Source organism: Passer montanus, unplaced genomic scaffold (genome assembly GCF_014805655.1).
Source record: "Passer montanus isolate IOZ18808 unplaced genomic scaffold, ASM1480565v1 scaffold177, whole genome shotgun sequence".
NCBI lineage: Eukaryota > Metazoa > Chordata > Aves > Passeriformes > Passeridae > Passer > Passer montanus.
This window is the reverse complement of record NW_024365048.1, coordinates 57,011-75,831: the sequence shown is the minus strand read 5'-3', so window position 1 is coordinate 75,831 and position 18,821 is coordinate 57,011. Positions and strand designations below refer to the sequence as shown.

The following is an 18,821-nucleotide window of genomic DNA, read 5'->3' as shown; positions in this document are numbered from 1 at the left end:
CAAGGAAAAAGACTGGGGAAGCTGCCTCAGAGAAACAAAAAAACCCAAAGCACTCCAAACAAAAACCCCAAAGCCAACCAACCAGAAACCTAAACAAGAAACCTCAGGAAAAGTTACATAAAAATTGGTAATTTTTAACCTGAATTGCAATGCACCTTTCCTGTGACAGGCAGTGTTAGGTGTTCCCAGGATCAAACACTGAGCAGGAATGCCACACCCCTGCACAGGTAGGACAAGTCAGCTTGGGGTAGTCCAGCTTGGTCAACTGCAGCGTGGTCCAGAACTCACCTGCAAACCACACTGCACTCTAACGCTTTAGTGTCACAGAGGCACCCTCTGCACACACTGCTGGCAGTGGCAGTGATGGGCTGTGCTCCCACAGTGCCTCAGGTGTTCCTGCAGCCTCCCAGGTGTGCTCCCACAGCCCCTCAGTCCCTCAGGTGTGCTCCCACAGCCCCTCAGGTGTGCTCCCACAGCCTCTCAAGTCCCAGAGAACCTCACGTGTTCCTGCAGCCTCTCAGGTGTGCTCCCACAGCCCCTCAAATCCCACACACCCTCAGGTGCTGTTCTATTCAGTTTTCCCTGGTTTATTCCTGCTGTGATGGTACCTGCATCCCACAGAGGAACAATTCCCACAGCTGAACACCCACCTAAGAGGTACGAGCTTGAGGGAGGGCTTTACTTTGCATTTCTGAAAACTGTTTTTTAAACATTAACAATAAAATGTTTCCTCCTGTCCTGCTTCCCACCTGCCCAGCCTTTCCCTCACATCTGTGATGAACTGTCAGGCTTTTCAGGAGCCTCCAGCAGGCACAGGGGACACGAGCTGTCACAGAATCACTGGGACACAGTTTGAGCCAGGCCAGATCAGAAGCTGGGAGGGAGGGCACAGCCCCAGGGACAGACACACCAGTGCCCAAAAGCATCACACAGACCATCTTCCTGTTTCTCTGGTCCACGCTGCAAATATGGCTCGTCCTAAAATTGAAACCCTTCTTTGCCATAAACACAAATTTGGCTTTCCCAGGGTTCTTTTCCCTGACCCCTGATTAGGATGAGATCCAGGGCCACAGCAACTGACAAAGGTCCCACAGCTCACATCCCTTCTGCCTTGCCTGGACTAGATTTGGTATTTCTGCTCTGGAAATTGCCCCACTGGGAACAGGACACACTCCTGCAGGCTTGCTGGCTGACAGGTGGGGCAGCCTAGATAGAAGAGACCTTGTATTGCACTCATATGCTCTTAAACCATCCCACCTTTCCCACTTGGAAGTGGATGGAGATCAAAATCCTCTTGGGCACAAGACAAAACATTCCCTCTAGCACTGCCAATTTGCTCCTTGATATTTCTCTGAATGTGGCTATACCAAGCTGAGCCAAATGAAGCTGATAACACGGGAAAGGCTAAAGCAGAGAGAGGCTGCCATGATTTGACACTGGCCAAATGCCAGGCCCCCACAAAAGTCACTCACTCACCCTCCCCTGCCATAGAAGAGGGAAAAAAAAATTAAATTAAGGGTTCATGAGTTGAGATAAGGACTGTGAGAAAACACTTCTCACCATGGTCTCACTATGGCCTGCAGAAGAATCTCGGCTCTGGTACTTGGAGCATCTCCTGCCCTCCCTTCCCCACTGACCTTGCTGTCTCCAGGTTGTTTCCCTCACAGGTTCTCACCTCCCCCTCTTCTCTGGCTAGAAAAGAAAACAAACAAACTGTGCTCACTTTGTTGTGGTGGTGCTGTTGTTGCTCTTCTTCTTCAATATGTGATTCACAGATGCAAGAGGTGGACTGTGTTGGTTTTGCATGGCCTGGTTTTTGGTAGTGGGGAGCACAGAGGTGGCTTCTGTGAGAAGCTGCTGGAAGCTTCCACCACGTCCAGCAGAGCCAACCTCTGGTGGCTCTGAAAATGGACATGCTGCTGGTCACAGCTGAGCCAATGAGAGGTGATGGTAACACCTCCATGATTTAAGTGAGGAGCAATTTCAGTTCCAGCCAGAGAAGAGGAGAAGGTGAGAACATGTGAGGGAGACAACCTGGAGACACCAAGGCCAGTGCACAAGGAGGAGCAGGAGGTGCTCCAGGGGCCAGAGCTGAGATTCCTCTGCAGCTGCGGTGAGACCATGGTGAGACAGCTGTGGGGATCCACGGGGGATGCAGAGATCCACCCACAGCCCCAGGGGGAGGTGCCCATGCCAGGGCAGTGGATGCCTGGAGGAGGCTGTGATCCAGTGGGAGAGCCAGTGAAGAGAGAGGGCCCTGCTGCCAGGCTGGAGCAGCCTGTCCTTGGAGCACTGCACCCCATGGAACAGTGACCATGCTGCAGCAGTTTTTGGAGGACTGCTGCTCATGAGAGTGGACCTGTGTCAGAGAAGTTCAGAGAATTGTCTCCCATGGGAGGGACCTCATGGTTTCACAGGGGAAAGACTCCTCTCCCAGAGCAATGGAAGAAAATCTCAGTGATGAAATGACCAAAACTCCCATGCCCTATCTCCCTGCAATGTTGGTGGGAAGGAGAGAGGAGTTGGGGGAAAAAAAGGTGTTTTAAGGGTTTCCTTTATTTCTCCTTATCCTCCTCTGACTCTGTTAGTAATAAATTCCCTTTGTACCTCTAAGTCAAGCCTATTTTGCCCTTGGAGTGTTTTCTCCCAGTCCTTAGCTCACAAAGCTTCGTTAAATTTTTCTCTCCTCTGCCAAGCTGTGGCAGAGGAGGGTGGATGAGTGACTTTTGTGGGTGTCTGGCATTTGCCCAGTGTCAAACCATGACAGAGGCAAAAGGTGTGAAGGAAGCAGCTTGCACTGTGCTAATTTCATTGCAGAAGCTTCACATAATTTGCTGGGAAGAGGCCGACTCTGCCATGGCACTGTCCCCGCCACCAGCCTTCATCCACCATCTCAATGTGCGTGATTGTGTCATCAGGATCAAAAGAAATCTCATCATCTCCATCTGCAAACATTGTCAAGAAAAGACAGTCACAATGCAAAGAGAACCCCAGAGAGAGCTGGTTCACGTTCTTCCTCCCACCTTTCCCCAGGCAGAAGACAGAACAAGTGCTCTGATAACCCCAAGAGTTTACCTCACCCAACCCCCATCCCACATCACAGATAAAGCAAAGAGCAAGACCTCACAGATGAAAGATGAAGTTTCTTTGTTCCTGTCCTGCTCTGCGTCAGGACAAGGCTAATATTTGCAGTTGTTGGGAGGAACCATGGCCAAGACATGGACGTTATTCTGTACCACCTCATGTCATTGCCAGGGTGGGGGAAAGGAACTCTCAGTTCCAAGGACCACTGGGTTGAGAAAATGTGGTGGAGGGAGCCATCCAATACTGTCTGTTGCTGGGTGTTTTTCCATGTGAATAATTTTTTTCTTATATCTTTTGTTATTAACATTGTTGCTGTTACTGTTCACTTTCTTATTGCTGTTTTCAAAATTGTTATCTCAACCTGTGATCTCTGCCTTTTTGTGCCTCCAATTGGAGAGGAGAAGTGATTTTTTTTTTACTGGGAGTACTAAACAGGAGAATACCATTCCTGCACCATGATGTTCCTAAGCCAGATCTCATTGTGCTTCCCAGGAGGAAGAAATTTAAACCACCAAGTCCCAGTCCTTTCCCCTCTGCAGTGAACCCCCTGCAGGCACAGCGCCTTCCCCCAGCCCTGAGGGCAGACTCACCTCCTTGGTAGTCATAGAGAGCCACTGCGCAGATCCCGGGGCTCTGCCCCTCAGCAGCACTGTCTGTGTTCCCTGCAGGACACAGGACACACAGATGAGACAGAGGCTGAAGCCTCCACACAGTCCTGGTCAGGCCACCCTCCAGCCCAGCTCTGGGGAAGCACGTCAAACCCTGTCAGCAAGGAGAGGTGCACCACAGCCCAAAGCAAGGAGTGACTTCCCTCCCCTCCCTCAAGGAGACAGCTGGATCCTGATCTTTCATGCTCCTCTCCCAAGAAAAAGGCCGGGAATAACTCCAAGCTCTTCACCTGCCAGCAATGCCAGCTGTGACAGAAGCACCGACAGCAGCCCACACAGTTTGCTCCTGTGCTTGGACAAAGGCTACCTACACTCCTCACACCAGAGACTCCACCACAGCAGGTCCCAGGAACACCAGCCATATGACAGATGGGCTGAACCAGGGGCATCCCCAGGACCCAGGGCACTACTTGCCAGGAAACTCCAGCAAGAGCATTGGTCCACATCCAGCTTCTCCCAGGCCTCTGGCAGCCTCCTGCCCAGACCCTGACCCAGCAGATTCTTGCTGTCTGGTCCAGCATCCCATGCAGCTCATCTGCACCTTAGAGTTGGGCGGGGGAGTGGGACACAACCAAGTCTCCATCACCAGAAGCTGCTATCCTGACCACAGTAGATTTCAGGAAAAAAATTCCCTCTGCAGTTTGTCCCATATGTCCAGTGAGGTTAGTGGACAGGTACAAGCTTCCTAAGACATTCCATCAGTACTCACCCAGGTGGGGATGGCTCTGTCTGGGCTCCTGAGGAAGGATCACCTCATAGTCTTCACCTCCATCTCCTCCAAAGTCGTAGGTGGCGTCCAGCTTTTCCAGAGGGGCTGGCAGCTCTTCATAGTCAGCACCTCCACTGGTGCTGTCATAGTGGTCAGAAGGCTCTGGCAGCTCCTCATAGTCTCCGCCAACATCCAAACTTACATTGTAGGTGGGCTGACCCTGGCTGGGGACCTTGCACAGCTCTGCATCCAGATCTGCTGGCCTTGGTGGCAAAGTGGGTGGTACTTCTTCATCATCCCTTTTGGCCTCCTGCCGTGAGGTGGGAAAGTGACAGCAAAGTCACCTGCAAGGCACCCACCACAGGCAACTCTTTCCTGACTCCCAGCACCTGACACAAGGCAGCCCCTTTACTGCTGCCAGGCCACCAATGGAACACCATCCCCTGCACACCCGGGAAACAGCAGAGCTACTTGGGCCATACTGAACCAGCAGCTGGGGTTGTTCTGGAGACCCTCAGGACTCACGTGCCTGAACTCTGTTCATACTTCACCACAGCCCACAGCAGTGCCACTGCACTGACCCGCTCCCAGAGCTTGTCCCATGGGGTCAGGTGCTGCACAGCCATGGCCCATTCCCAGCCCAATGCTCCCCCTCATTCTTCCAAAGCCTCTCCCACCCTGTGGTTGTGCTCCACATCTTCCTGCAGGGCTGCACATGAAGCACAGCTCCTCTCAGGTGCAATCCCCTTTGCCTGCTCCCCTCCCCAGCTCTCCCAGACTGCCTTGGTACCTGCTCTCCTGGTGACACAGGCTGGTCCCCAGCAGCACCCCTGGGCACCCCTGCTGGCACAGCTGGAGGGGCTGCCCCAGTCCCAGTGTGCTCCTTCTCTCTCAGAGGGACTTCCTGCTGGGGAAAAGCCATCAGACTGCTCAGTTCCTTTGAACAATGGCTGTTCACGTTCCCAACAGAGCAACTCAGAATGTTCTCCACCACCTACAAACCTGCTCTGGGCCTGGGCACTCACAGGTTGGTGACAACCCTCTTTGGGGTTGGGCAGCCCCAAAGAGGAGCAATGCTGGGGGGAGAGGTCCATCGTTAATACCGCTCTGTTCTCTGAGTAAAGGAAAAGCACCGGGGGAAGGCAGGTAAACATAGGGGCTGGGGGCCATCTCCAGTTTGCTGGGATGCATCCGCAGTGTTGGGGAGCAGAAACCACACTGTTGCACCAGAGGCAAAAGAAGCTGAGGCCAGAGCACAGGTTAAGTGCAGGTATGTCCTTGTATGAGTGTTTGGTGTGCTGAAAAGGAAAGTCCGGTGACAACCGTGAAGTTCAGTGGCCATTCTTGGCAGATGCAGGGAAGCAGTTTAGGCAGGAGGTTACTCTCAAGAGACCAGACAGAAGAACATGGAGCTGCAAGGCTCCAAAGAAAAGTCTGAGGCATGAGTCTTGGAGGACATGGCAAGACAGCCCTGACTCACCTGCTGCTGAGCCAGCCGGTGCTCCCGGGCCTGCCGCCTCACCCGCTCCTCCTCTGCCTGCCTCCTGCTCTCCTCCTCTGCCGACTGGGCCATGTGCTCAAACCGCAACCGCAGGCTGCTGGTGCCACTGGAGGCTCCTGTGAGGAGACAGCTGGTTGACCCAGCCCTGTGTCTTCCTTCCACCACACCAAGCATCCAGGAGAAACCCAGACCGCTGCCTCTTCCAGAGAAACTTGCAGTCAGCCACCTTCTCCTGCCCTCCAGCACAGGTAAAACCCCTATCCCACCACAGCACACACCTGCCAGCAGGCTGCCACAGAGGGACTGTGAGGCCCACAGCTTCCTAAGCCCAGGGCTGGTACTCAGGTCTCACCTGCCTCCAGGGGTCTTGTTTTCTCATAGGAGGAGGTGGGAGCTGCCATCTCATCAAAGCCAGCAGCACTCTGCAAGAGGAAGTGAAAGAATTGTTCAGCCCATTGGGCAATGCCAGTGCTGGCTTTGGGTACTGGTGATGGCAAGCTTTGTTCCCAGGTATGTTTTTCCTCACCTGCACACCTGCCCTGGCCCAGGGGAGGCTGTTGGCTGCAGTCCCCCCTTCTGACACCTCCCTGGCCTGGGGACGTGCCTGTTGCCCCCCAGCCAAGGACACAGGTGTCCCTGCCCAAGAGATGGCACTGAGAGCCAGAAAGGTGCTGTGGAGCCCAGTGGGGAAGGCTGAGCAGTGACACAGGACAGCAGTGCTGGGGACACTCCCTGTACCATGGCAAGGAGCTGGGGGGATGTCTGGGGAGATGCCTGGCCATCTGCCTCTTCCCCAGGCCCAGGGACACTGTGCACCCACCCTGGCACTGCCCGTGCAGGAGGCCTGAAAGCACTTCCCTGCTGGATGCACAGCTGCCTCACTTGCCATGTGTGTGCAGTGGCACAGGCTGGAAAGCAGCACCTGTGTGCCAACATCTGTAGCACCACCGGCTTCAGGAGGGATGGAGAGAGGCTGGACTGGGAATAGGATTGGTGGGGAGGGTGAAGGAAACCCAAAGTGAGATAGAGAAGGCTTAAGCGTTTATCTGCTTTCATGAGAAAACTATTTTATGCAAAAAGGTACGAGCAGGTAGGACCCACTTCTCAGCCTGACACTTTACAGCAGGTGCTGCCTGCAGCTGTCACATTAGGTTGGTGGCCAACTGTGGCAGCAGCTCTCTGGCCACAGAGAGCAAGGCTCAACTTTCCCAGGCATTCTGTGGGGGAAGGCTGTGAGAAGATCAGAGAAAATAATGTTAAACAATTCTTATCTTCACTTATTGTACTTGTTGTGAACATGTAAAATGTGTTATGGAGATTTGTTTACTAACGGGTGATTTCTTGATTGGCCACCAGTGATAGTGCTTAGATTCAATTGACTAATCTGGTCTGTCTGTATCAGACTGTCTGTAAAGGATTATTAGTTTCTTAATAAGCACAGTATAGTATAATAAAGTGATTGATCAGCCTTCTAGAATCATGGAGTCAATGCTAATTATGATCTGGCAGGGACCCATGCTATGATAGCCAACTGCAGCCATGGAGCCCGACAGCAGTTCTGCTTTCCCTGCAGAAAACACACCTGAGCACGTAAACCAGCCTGCAGGCTCAGAACCAGGTGCCCACAGGTCACAACAGAAGCCTGGTCATGCTGCGTATATGACAGCATTTTTATTTTGTGTGAGCCTTTGTCTGATACTGAGTGTCCAGAACTTTACCAAAGGGTAGTTCAGGCTGCATGAGAGTCTGTCATGCTCTGCTCTGGTGCAGTGAATTCAGCATTTCTCCATTCCTGAGGGCCAGGCAATCTGAAACTTATTTACTTGCCCAAATAATCTTTATTTTTACCATGTTTGTTTATGCTTCAGTATTCTTAAAATGCACAAATTCATGCTCACTTTCACCCAAACAAGAACTGCTTATCTCCCCTCCGCATCCTGCTTCCCAAAAGAGCCACAACCCTTCTATTCAGTCCTCATGTGCTTTTGTATGTTGTTTTTGACCACATACAAGGTGTGCCTTTTGTCAGTGCACCTCCATTTGCTGTTGTTAAATTCAGAGCTAGTGCGAATCTCTTCTGAGGGCAGGACAACATTCCCTCTCTGTGGCAGGCCCAGCCAGCACGCAGCAGGGACAGGACCGTGTGGGTGATTCCAGGTCTCTGCACCCTCCCCTGCTTCCTCGAGCTCCCGAGGACAGTGATGCTGGTGCTGCACCAAGCACAGCTCTGTGCCCCCAGCAAGGGAAGGAGGTTTCAGGGAAGGCACTCTCACTCCTCTTCCAAATGCCCCAAAGCCCCAGGGTCTGCATCTTTTAGGCTATCACATCCATGCAGATCACAGCCACTCACAGGACACCCTCTGGGGACCAAGCCTTCAGGGCAGCCTGCCAAGTACAGAACTGATCTCCGTGCCTCACTCTGAGTTGTGACTGTAGACGAGGCTTTGCCAGGTGTCAGCCCAAACACAAAACCTGAACCAGCAACTTGGTGACCTCTTCTCACACACAGCAGGTTCATCTATGCCAATCTCAACCCTGCTGGAGTTTGTCAAGGTGTGCAGGAAGATTTAGCACCTGAACAGACCATGAGGCACTCCTTGATAGGAGTGAAAAACCTGCAGAGGGTAACACACAGCAGAGAAGTGAGAGGTGACAGAGTGCCATGAGGAATTCCTGCATTACAGTCTCCCCAGGCTGCATTCCTCTGCACCCTGTGGTATTTTATGCTCGGCCAGTTCCTTCCATAGCTGTGCACTGGGTACTGGGATCTCAGCTCCACTGGGGGAATCTCTTCTCTTTCAGCTAGGCAAAAAGCAGTGGTTACAAGGAAGCAATTGCAGCCTGCAGCAGTCTTACCTTATCCACTCTATCCTTCTGGACCCCATAACGGCCTCCAAACCCCTTGGCATAGTCTGTATGGGAAAAAAAATTATTTTAGAGTATTTCGTGTGCATCTCTGACTTCAGTATGCTGTGACCAGTGGAATGAGTTTGCATGTGTTATCTCTAGTTAATTCCATTTGTGAGGAGACACAGATAAAGCCAAGTGCTCTGGACAGTAGCTTTTAGGACTAATCCCTCCCTCCTTTCAACTGAGGGCGCAGGTGTGCAGGGCTGTGGCTGCCAACCCAAGCCCAAGGCACCAGGGTGAGGCCAGTCACCCCACCTGAATGGAGCGTGGCCCTGTTCAGGGAGGTCAAACATGCTGCACAAAATGCACTCCTGGGATCTGCTCTGCCTCATTCCTCTGTGAGAGCTCCTGACTTCAGAGCGTCTCGTGTGTGCGAAGAGCAAATCTGGGCGGAACCAGGGCAGCGAGGTTACAATGAGCTCACGGTTAGGAACCGGGGCAGCGAGGTTACAATGAGCTCACGGTTAGGAAACGGGGCAGCGAGGTTTCAATGAGCTCACAGTTAGGAAACGGGGCAGCGAGGTTACAACGAGCTCACGGTTAGGAAATGGGGCAGCGAGGTTTCAATGAGCTCATGGTTAGGAGCGTCCCTCACAGGGAACGGCACAGTTTGGGAGTCCTGACTGAGGGACCCACACTGCGTGTCCCCCACTGATCCAAGCTCCCACTACTCTGCCCTTGTGCTTTGGGGTTCACTGTGTCTGCAACGTGCTGGACACATTCTGTTTTCAGCAGCTGGATCTCTTACTATGAACCACAAGCTCCAGCCACAGGTCTGTGTCTGCTCCAAGGAAACTACTACCACCTCTGGCAATACTGCTGACCTCTTTGGGATGCGTGGGGCTGCACTTCTTCCTGATGGTCCCAGCCGAGGGCATTCTTGTCCTGACGATCCCTCTGGACCCCAAACTTCCCACCAAAGCCCACAGAATAGTCTTCAGCCACAGGGATCCAGATCAGGGCATGGAAGAGAACACACAAGGGAGGGAAGGAGATGAGTGGCAGCAGTGTGAGCTTAGGCTGTTCTCACAGGTTTTCCATGCCCAGGACTTAGAGAAAGACATGGAACAAAGTCAGATTTCCCCACTGGTGTTGCAGCAACAGCCCTCTCTCCTCCCTGGGACATGTCACCTGCTATTAGCACCTGCCTGAGCTTCCCCTTCAGCCTTCCTTTGGTGATATGCTGTCAAGAGATCCCTATGCCCACAGAACTCTTCTGCTCCTCTTCCTTTAGCCTGAACACTTTCTAGCAGTCATGCACAGTGCAATGGCTTTCCTCACCTGGCCCTTCCCAACAGCTCCCTGTAGCTCTTCCACCATTCTTGCAGCAGATTACAAGTGTCCTGCACAGTGCCCATAGTGCCAGTGGGCACAGTCCCCAGCTCCAGCCATGACACTGCCTGCTCCCCCTCCTCAGCTGACTCTCCCAGCTCCCCCACGCCCTCCAGCACCCCCAGTTCCCTCAGTTTTCCCCAGCTCACCTGGATGCCAGGGCTCACCTTTCTGAGAGTCATGCTTCTCTGCCTGGCTTTTGTAGTCAAATCCCACAGCTGCTTTGTCCACCTTATCCCTTTCCACTCCGTAACGGCCACCAAAGCCCTTGGAGTAATCTGAGGTGGAGCATGGAGTCAAATGCTGCCCCCAGTATGGGGCTGGTGAGGAGAGGATAGGGAGCAGCACTGGGGAGGGCCCCCAGGGAGACGCGACAGCAGCAGAGATTATGGAAAACACCACAGAACGTGAAGGGGTGGAGGGGACAGAGTGGATGGTAGGAAGCATCATGGATGAGAGCCCACAGGAATGGGGGCATGAGGCAAACCGGGTCAGGGCACCAGGAGACACAGCAGACCAGGAGGAAAGAAGAAAACAGATGTGTGGAGGACAGTGGCACATGGGACCACAAGGGAGATGGACGGGGAACAGGAATCTGAAACAAGAGACAGGAGACTGTGCCACAGCCAACAGCACAAGATACTGGGAGCAGAAGAGAAGCTGGGCAAAGGGTCAAGGGGCCACATATGCCCATGGACTTGCCTTTCTGGGATGAGTGTTTCTCCACCTCGCTCTTGTATTCAAAGCCCAGTGCTGACTGGAACAAAAAGGGGAGGACTGTCAAACATCCTGAGGGCCAAGATGGGCCTCAGCCTCCCTCCCCTGGGGCCAGGCTGTCACTGGCTCCCTGTCTTGTGGTGCAGCATGCAGGGGCAAACACCACAGCCCCTGGAGAAACAGTGTTCTGCCTGGGTGGGACAGGCCCACCACAGCAATGCACACCAGCCACCTCCAGAGCTGCCTCACACTGTGGGGCCACTGCCCTGCACACAGCTGAGCTGTGCTTCAGCGAGACCAGGGCACAGGGTACACCCTGCATGCCCTGAGCTTTGAGAACAGCCCCAGGCTGGCACGTGGCAATGCTCCAGGCCAGCAGAGGCCACAACTATGGATTTCAGCTGCACTGTTCAACACACCTTGTCAGCTCGGTCCCGCTGGACTCCGAACTTGCCACCAAAGCCCTGGGCTGCATCTGTCTGCGAGGAGTGCTTCCCAACATCAGCAATGTACTCGTGTCCTACTGCACACTGAGAGGAGAGACAGTGTGACATGAGCATCCATGGTGGACAGGCAGAGGCACCACAGCTGCTCCCACACACTGCTGACACACTCACAGCCACAGGTAACAGGTCCAAGCTGGCTGTGCTGATGGTGCCCAGGCTCTCCATGTGGCCTTTGCCAGCAGCAGCTCTGCTCAGAGGCCTGGGAGGAGTCTCGAGGGCTGTCATCTCACAAATGTCCCCACTGCCAGCTCATTAAGCAAAGCGTGGGATGCTGAATGCCACCTGCTCTCAAGTGCTGGTGATGTTGCATGGTGGATAATCACAGGGAAGACAAGAGAAAAGTGCGGACAGGTATGTACATACAGCTGAGAACTCCAGGCAGAGCTCTGGCACCTGTTTCCGGTTTCTGTATCTGACAGTGAGGGCCAGCAAACCTGGCCACAAGCCAAGCCAGGAACCTGCTCTCCCTGCTGGAGGTTCTGTGGCCAGGAACCACAGCCACTCTATGCCAAAATGGAGCAGCTGTGCTCAGACTCTGCTGGACCACAGTGAGGGTGCTTTTGTTGAGCAACTTCTTGGCTTTTGTCCGATTTCACCAGGATTCTGCAAGTGTTCAGTTTCTGCCCCTTCTCCTGAGGAGCGTGTGCAGTTCCTGACTACAACAGCTCTGGCAGGGAGAGCAGGGAATTTTTGACGACAGTCTTTCTCACCCTGCCATCCTGGTATTGTTCAATCCCACAGTGACCACACCTATGCAGCTCTACTTTGATCTAAACATCACACTTCTGAGAAAGAAGCATTAAATGCTGAAAGGTGCAGGAAGAAGCGTGATAATGATTATCACAAAACACAGACCAGATCTGATGTCTAGGGCTTTATCTCAGGGAGATATGAGCTCTGTAATGCAGAATATGAGGAGGGAATTACTACACATTAGTTCTGCAAGCACAAGTAGGGAGGCACCAGATTTAGTTTGTTATGCAGCAGGCTTGAACAGCCCCGGAAAGACTTTCACAGCTAAAGGGAGCATTGCAAAGAAGTTGTAGAGAGGAGTTACACAAATGAATTCAAACAGATCCTGGAGATAGTGAATGGGCCAGCTGGACATGTGTGAATCTGTGCAGCCATGCAAACCCTCCATACTCTTCCTCCAGGGTCAGGCCGGAAAACAGAGATACCACCTCCTTTATGAGAAAAGCACTTTTCCACTGAAGCTGAGGGAAGCCTCCCACAGCTGTTACCTTATCCATTCGGTCTTGCTCTGTGCCAAATTTTCCTCCATAGCCATAGGATGCCTTGGGGCCAGTCTCCAGCTCCTTCTTCTTGATGACCTCATGTTCCTCTGATACCTCGTTCCTCAGCTGATGGATGCTGCAGACAGAGATGGCAGGTGGGTGTGGGATTTTCCAGAGCCTAAGGCCAGCAGGACATACAGGCAGGACCAGCTGCCTGTGCTGGGCTCCCCCGGGGTCTGGCAAGGGACGAGTGGGTTCAGGGGGACATCCAGCCCCTCTCATGCAGCCCTGTTCAGGGTTACATCCCGACCTTCTTGGGACCCCACATTTCCTTTTTCCTGCAGGGCTGCACTGAGCTGTCCCGAGGTAGCTGTACTGCGGGTCAGCCCCGGGCAGGGAAGGAGCTGGCAGCCTTTGCCCTGGGGCAGCCCCATGTGCAGGTGTTCGGCCCTGATCGCCCACGGCTGCGGGGCAGGACTCGGCCAAGCGCCGCAGAACGAGGGCGCGGAGGCTCCCGGCCCGCAGCAAACCAGCCCAGCAGAGCCCGCGGTGTCACCCTGCTCTCCTCCGCAGGGCCGGGCACCCCGGGCAGAGCCCGTTCTGACCCTGGCAGAGCCTGTTCTGTCCCCGGCAGAGCCCGTTCTGTGCCCGGGCAGGGCCCGTTCTGTGCCCGGCAGAGCCCGTTCTGTGCCCGGGCAGGGCCCGTTCTGTCCCGGGCAGAGCCTGTTCTGTCCCTGGCAGGGCCCGTTCTGTGCCCGGGCAGGGCCCGTTCTGTCCCCGGCAGAGCCCGTTCTGTGCCCGGGCAGGGCCCGTTCTGTGCCCCGGCAGAGCCCGTTCTGTGCCCGGCAGAGCCCGTTCTGTGCCCGGCGGAGCCCGTTCTGTCCCCGGCAGAGCCCGTTCTGTCCCTGGCAGAGCCCGTTCTGTGCCCGGCAGAGCCCGTTCTGTCCCCGGCAGAGCCCGTTCTGTCCCGGGCAGAACCCGTTCTGTGCCCGGGCAGGGCCCGTTCTGTGCCCCGGCAGAGCCCGTTCTGTCCCCGGCAGAGCCCGTTCTGTGCCCCGGCAGAGCCCGTTCTGTGCCCGGGCAGAGCCCGTTCTGTCCCCCGGCAGAGCCCGTTCTGTCCCCGGCAGAGAGGCTCCCGGCCCGCAGCAAACCAGCCCAGCAGAGCCCGCGGTGTCACCCTGCTCTCCTCCGCAGGGCCGGGCACCCCGGGCAGAGCCCGTTCTGACCCTGGCAGAGCCCGTTCTGTGCCCCGGCAGAGCCCGTTCTGTGCCCGGCAGAGCCCGTTCTGTGCCCGGGCAGGGCCTCTTCCCGACGCCCCGGTCCCGGTCTCACCGCACTCACTCGATGTGCCCGGCACGGCCAGAGCCCTCGATGGTTTTGGCTCCCCAGCGCTGCTCCCGCTCAGAGATGTCATTCTGCGGACGAACGTGGCTGTCAGCCCCAGCCCGCACGGGGCTCGCTGCGCTCCGTCGGACCGGGCACGGTCCAGGAGTCCCGCACCCCATCCCTGCCAGGCAGGGCCGGGCCAGGCCGGGTCTCCGACACACTCCGCAGAGCCGGGGCGACACCGGCACGTGCGGAATGCGCTGTTGGGGAAATCACTCGAGAAACCACAGTGACCCCAACCCTCGGGCCTGGCCATCACAGCCTTGTAGCTTTGTGGAAGCTCTGAACACTTATTCAATAAAGTGAAGCATCACTAAAGTATTTCCTAAAATGCAATAAGGCTGAAAATATGTATATATGACATAGAATGAAAAAGTTAATACAAAGTCTTATTGTGTTCACACTTAGTTTGAATGCTTCCACAAATAGAAGAAAAGTAAACAAAAAAATTTGACAGTGTAGATTTTTCCTAAAACATTAAAAACTTGTGACTATGAAAAAGGAATTTGATTTTCTTCCCCAAACTAGAATATCTTAATGGAAATAATTAGGCAAGACTGAACCTCACAAACACAGGACTCTTGTCCAACAGGAGAGGCTTATTATGAAAGTAATAGAGAACCAAATGCAAAATGAAAATCATGATCCTGTATGAATGCAGAGGGTTCCCTAGGCTGAACCCTTCTGCTGTCTCACCAGCTCAACTCAGAGTTGAACTAGATAGAAAACAAGAGTGTAAGAGGCACAGAGCTGCACCTGCACAAGCTGACTGTAAGCAGAGTAGGATTTTTCATCTGGAAAAAAGATAAATGAGGGAAATTCTGTATCCTGTAGTTACAAACAGTGTGGGACAGAGAAAATTTGTTTGGTGTGTCTTGTAATATATGCTGTGGAGAGGACAAAGGAGTTACCCTTATAAAAAGGGAGTTTCTTAAACAAGCAGGTTTGAGAAACCCTGCGTATTCTGTACTCCTTAAGTGCCATTACTTGTGGTCAGACATGAAGTATGCAATGGTGTAGGAAGTTCTGGAGACTAAACCTGGAGATGTCAGAAGTGGCTCAGACAGTGACCTGACAGTGCCTGCGAGGGGCTGATGGCACTGGGTTGATCCTGCCCCGCCAGCAGTGCTGCAGCCCTGCCGAGCCCCGAGCCCTGCCCCAGCAGCAAGAGCCCAAGGCCAGGAGCTCTTCACACCATCAGTATAACAGTTTCCACATCAAACACTCACCACAAAATCAGGGTCTGTGTCCCAGTCATCTCCCTGAGCCTCCATTTTCACTGACACGTTGTGTCCCACAACTGCTTTCCACATCTGCACAACAAAGACATGCTGTCACCCCGGGTGGCCACACACGGCCACAGCTGGCTCACACTCGGTCACAGCAGAACCTGGGCTGGAAGGGGTCCTTACAGGCCACCTGTCCTCACACATCTGTCCCTCATATAGCACAGGGCACCCCCAGATAGCAGCTCCTGAGCCCCAGAATGTCTTACAGCAAAGCACACGGGGCATGTAGGTGTAAACCATGGCCTTCTGCACCCTGACTCTGCAGTAGGAACACACACATAATAATGTAAACGAATGCTGCTTTTCCAATTACCAGATTCTGCTTTTCCAACACACATTGATTTTCTGTGCTGTGGGAGGCTGTTCCCTGAGTTACCCCTGCTATTAGCTCAGTCGCACACACCATGGCGTGCTCCAACACTGTGACACTGTCCTGTTGGAACTGAGATGGACTCCTCAAGCCTCTTGTCTGCTTTTCAACCTTTTAATCCCTGCCCATAGCCTAGAAAAGGGTCAGAGCAAGGCTGGACAGTGGTGTGACAGAACTTGTGCTGTGTGGTATTCTGTCTGTCACGTGGAGAAAATGGGAAATGGGGCTAAAAGCACTGAAGATGTAGGGCTAAACTGGCTGAGGCTGTGGTGGAACTGCTGCTGCAGGCCTGGAGGAAGTGATGGGCCCAGGAAGAGGAAGATAAAAGTAATGTGAAATCTAAAACTGCTGCATTTCATTTTCAAGGTGACTGTGAAAAAACATGATGAAACAGCCCCCTCGAAACAATTGCATTTTTCCACAATGAGAGACAGAGAAAAAAGATTAGTTTGCTGCCCCTACACCCCAGAGCAATCACTCTCATCAGAGCTCCATCCCTTCATATCCTACCCCTTTTTCTGCCTGCATTGTTGAGGAACTGCAAGTTCTCTGTGTTGCCCAAACCAGCTTTTTTGTGGGGCAGAGAGAAAGATGGAAGAGAATGTGCAGGAAAGACTGAGCTGAGCCCTGTTCTCCATCACACCAAACTGTGACCAAATCAGCAGGAAGAGAGCTCCTTTGTGCTGGATCTTCAGTTAACAGCAGCTTTACCATGTGCTGCTCAGCTGTGCTAACCCCTCGCTCCCACAGCTGTGTGGAAGCCTCAGACAGCCCTGAGCTCTTGGGGCAGTTACCCTCTGTGAAAGCAAATTGTTTATGCTTAATAATTAATAATTCTCTGTTTATGCTAAGTAATTAACTGTCCCACATCAAAAGCTGCTTAAGTGAATAACCTTCCGGTTTAGTGCAATACACTGCTCAGTTTCGAGCCGTCCTTTCCAAAGAACCAGCACGGTAAGATCAGGGAGCAAAGAGAACAGAAACCAAATAAGCACAGCAGTCATGATTCTTTCTTTTGTTAAACAAAGGACAGGTAGTCTGCTAAGAGAGAAGATGACGGGCTAAGGCAGATACACGGTGAAGATCCAGTTTTAGGCCTTCTCCAGGTGCCTCAGGATCAGACTGTGACATTGCCAACTGACAGCTATCTGGTGCCAAACAGGATACAGTTAATTGCAATTAGAAGCAATGTGGAAAGGCTCATGTGGACAACACAGCCCTTTCTAACACCTTTCTTCTCCTCCTGTCACTCATTTATTGGCATCTCTCATGCCAAAGATTTTTAATATTTGTTGCTCATTTTTGTAAAGCATAAACCAGCAATAATAACCAGCTAGCATAGGGCTGCTCGTCATCAGGACAGCTGATTTGAGCTCAAATAAGATGGTTCAAAGTTTCAAATACTGCTGAAAATGATTCTTGACCACCCATTCTCCAAAGCCACCTGCCATGCATTGTGGGAACCATGACAAACCACAGGCTGTAATCACATCACAAGGCTCTGGACACTGTCCATATGAGAAATATCAGCCAGGGTAGCATCTCAACCCTTTTTTGTCCCATTTTCCCCTAGGAAAACATCCACTACAGCACAAATACAGGGCTACCACACAGCACAGTTGTACTGGTAGATTTGGAAACGTGGTTCTTTAGAGCCTCAAACGCAAGAACCACAATGATGACAGGACAATAGCCTGAGAAACAAATGTTGAGCATTGTCCACTTGAACATGCTGTTCAGGAAGTTCTCTTTGCCCACCGAAAACTATACTTTTTTGTAGTAATTTCTCACTTTCCACGCCCAAAACTCCCTCAAATTTTCTTACCTTTAAAGGCTCACGAGTTCCTGCTGGCAAACTTGCTGCTTTTTGCTCAGGCACCTGCTGCCAGTGACAGCTTTGGACCTGTGTCTGCTCTGAGTTCCTGTTTTAACTTCAGCTCTTTTCACTTCCTGCATCCCAGCCCCCAGCTCTGCTCAAGTCTTGAGTCCCAGAGCTGGCCCCAGAGCTGCAGTTCCCCTGCAGACTGCCTCTGCCCTGAGACACTGGTGCAGTGCAGACACAGAGGTCCTCCATCAGCACACTGGAGCCCATCAGGTCCCAGCACACTTGTGTTTTCAAGAAGACTCTCGCATGGGTAATAAAAACCAAAGTTCTGGTGGAGGCACAAATCCCAGAGCCAGGTCTTGAGCATGCCTTTTACTTTCAATATCTCTCCCCATTGCTTGGAGGATTGAGAACACTAACCGTGCTCCTGAGCCTTTTCCCATTTCTGCCCAGGGGCCTGAATACTTCTTTGATCAAACTTGGGCTTCTTGTTGCAAAATCACCAGTACCTACATGAGAGAACCAGAGTGGGCACAGTCCAAAGGCTGCACTGAACTGAAGTCAATTGTCCAGTGACATCCGTGTCTCGGGCTCCTGGGAGGCAGCAAGCACTCCTGAAAAGAGTCTAGCACATGGGTGCTTTCATTGTGCTCAGGAGCAACTTACCTGTGATTGCACCCTCTGTTGTTTCTCCTCAGCACTGGCCTTAATGAGAGCTGCATTATCAGGGGTGGGTTGATCTGCCCTCAGTGAGGGCACCTGCACAGGTTCCTTGCACCTCATCGTGAGCTTTTTCTGCCACTCCCAGATCCTCACACCTGTCCTGTAAAGGGAGCTGAGAGGATCAGGAGGGCACCCCTTAGAGCTCCATGCAGTATCCACTCCTCCCTACACCCCTGACATTGCCTTCCTCCGGGCACATAACCAGACCTGTCCCAGCTTCAATGGTGCTGCTGAATTGGCGTGTCTGAGGATGATAGAGCACAGCTTTGTTGGCTGACCTTCCTTCTCAGCCTTTATGGAAGATAGATCAAAAATCAAGGCAGGACAGGTCCATTGGAGAAGAAACAAAATGTTGAAATGTTTGAGATAGGAACCTAAATGTTCCTATCAGCTAAAAGGCTCCATCTTTCATCAGGTCATCAAGCTGTTCAGTCAGACTATGCTCAGCAGACCAGGAGATCCTTTTGAGGGTTTATTCCTATATTTAATCTAAGATTAAGATTAAGAACTGTTCTGTCTGAAGGTATAAAACATTTAAATGTATCTGAGACATCAGAATTATGCCT

General features: G+C 52.7%; 1 protein-coding gene across 2 annotated transcripts; it reads right to left on the bottom strand.

The window, feature by feature from the left end:
- Positions 1-1,661: 1,661 nt before the first annotated feature.
- On the bottom strand, positions 1,662-18,423 carry LOC120500096 (hematopoietic lineage cell-specific protein-like). 2 transcript variants are annotated; one of them, XM_039704527.1, is made up of 15 exons: positions 17,533-18,423; positions 15,278-15,361; positions 14,004-14,077; positions 12,669-12,798; positions 11,341-11,451; positions 10,907-10,961; positions 10,372-10,482; positions 9,697-9,807; positions 8,819-8,874; positions 6,315-6,384; positions 5,942-6,078; positions 5,252-5,368; positions 4,462-4,771; positions 3,675-3,746; positions 1,662-2,945 (listed from the first exon to the last, which is right to left on the bottom strand). In XM_039704527.1, exons 2-15 carry the CDS (start codon positions 15,359-15,361, stop codon positions 2,809-2,811), a joined length of 1,575 nt encoding a protein of 524 aa, XP_039560461.1. In that variant the 5' UTR covers positions 17,533-18,423; the 3' UTR covers positions 1,662-2,808. The 2 variants fall into 2 exon arrangements, with proteins under 2 accessions (XP_039560461.1, XP_039560462.1); XM_039704528.1 differs by having other exon boundaries at positions 5,252-5,365; positions 17,533-18,422.
- Between the last annotated feature and the right edge of the window lie 398 nt (positions 18,424-18,821).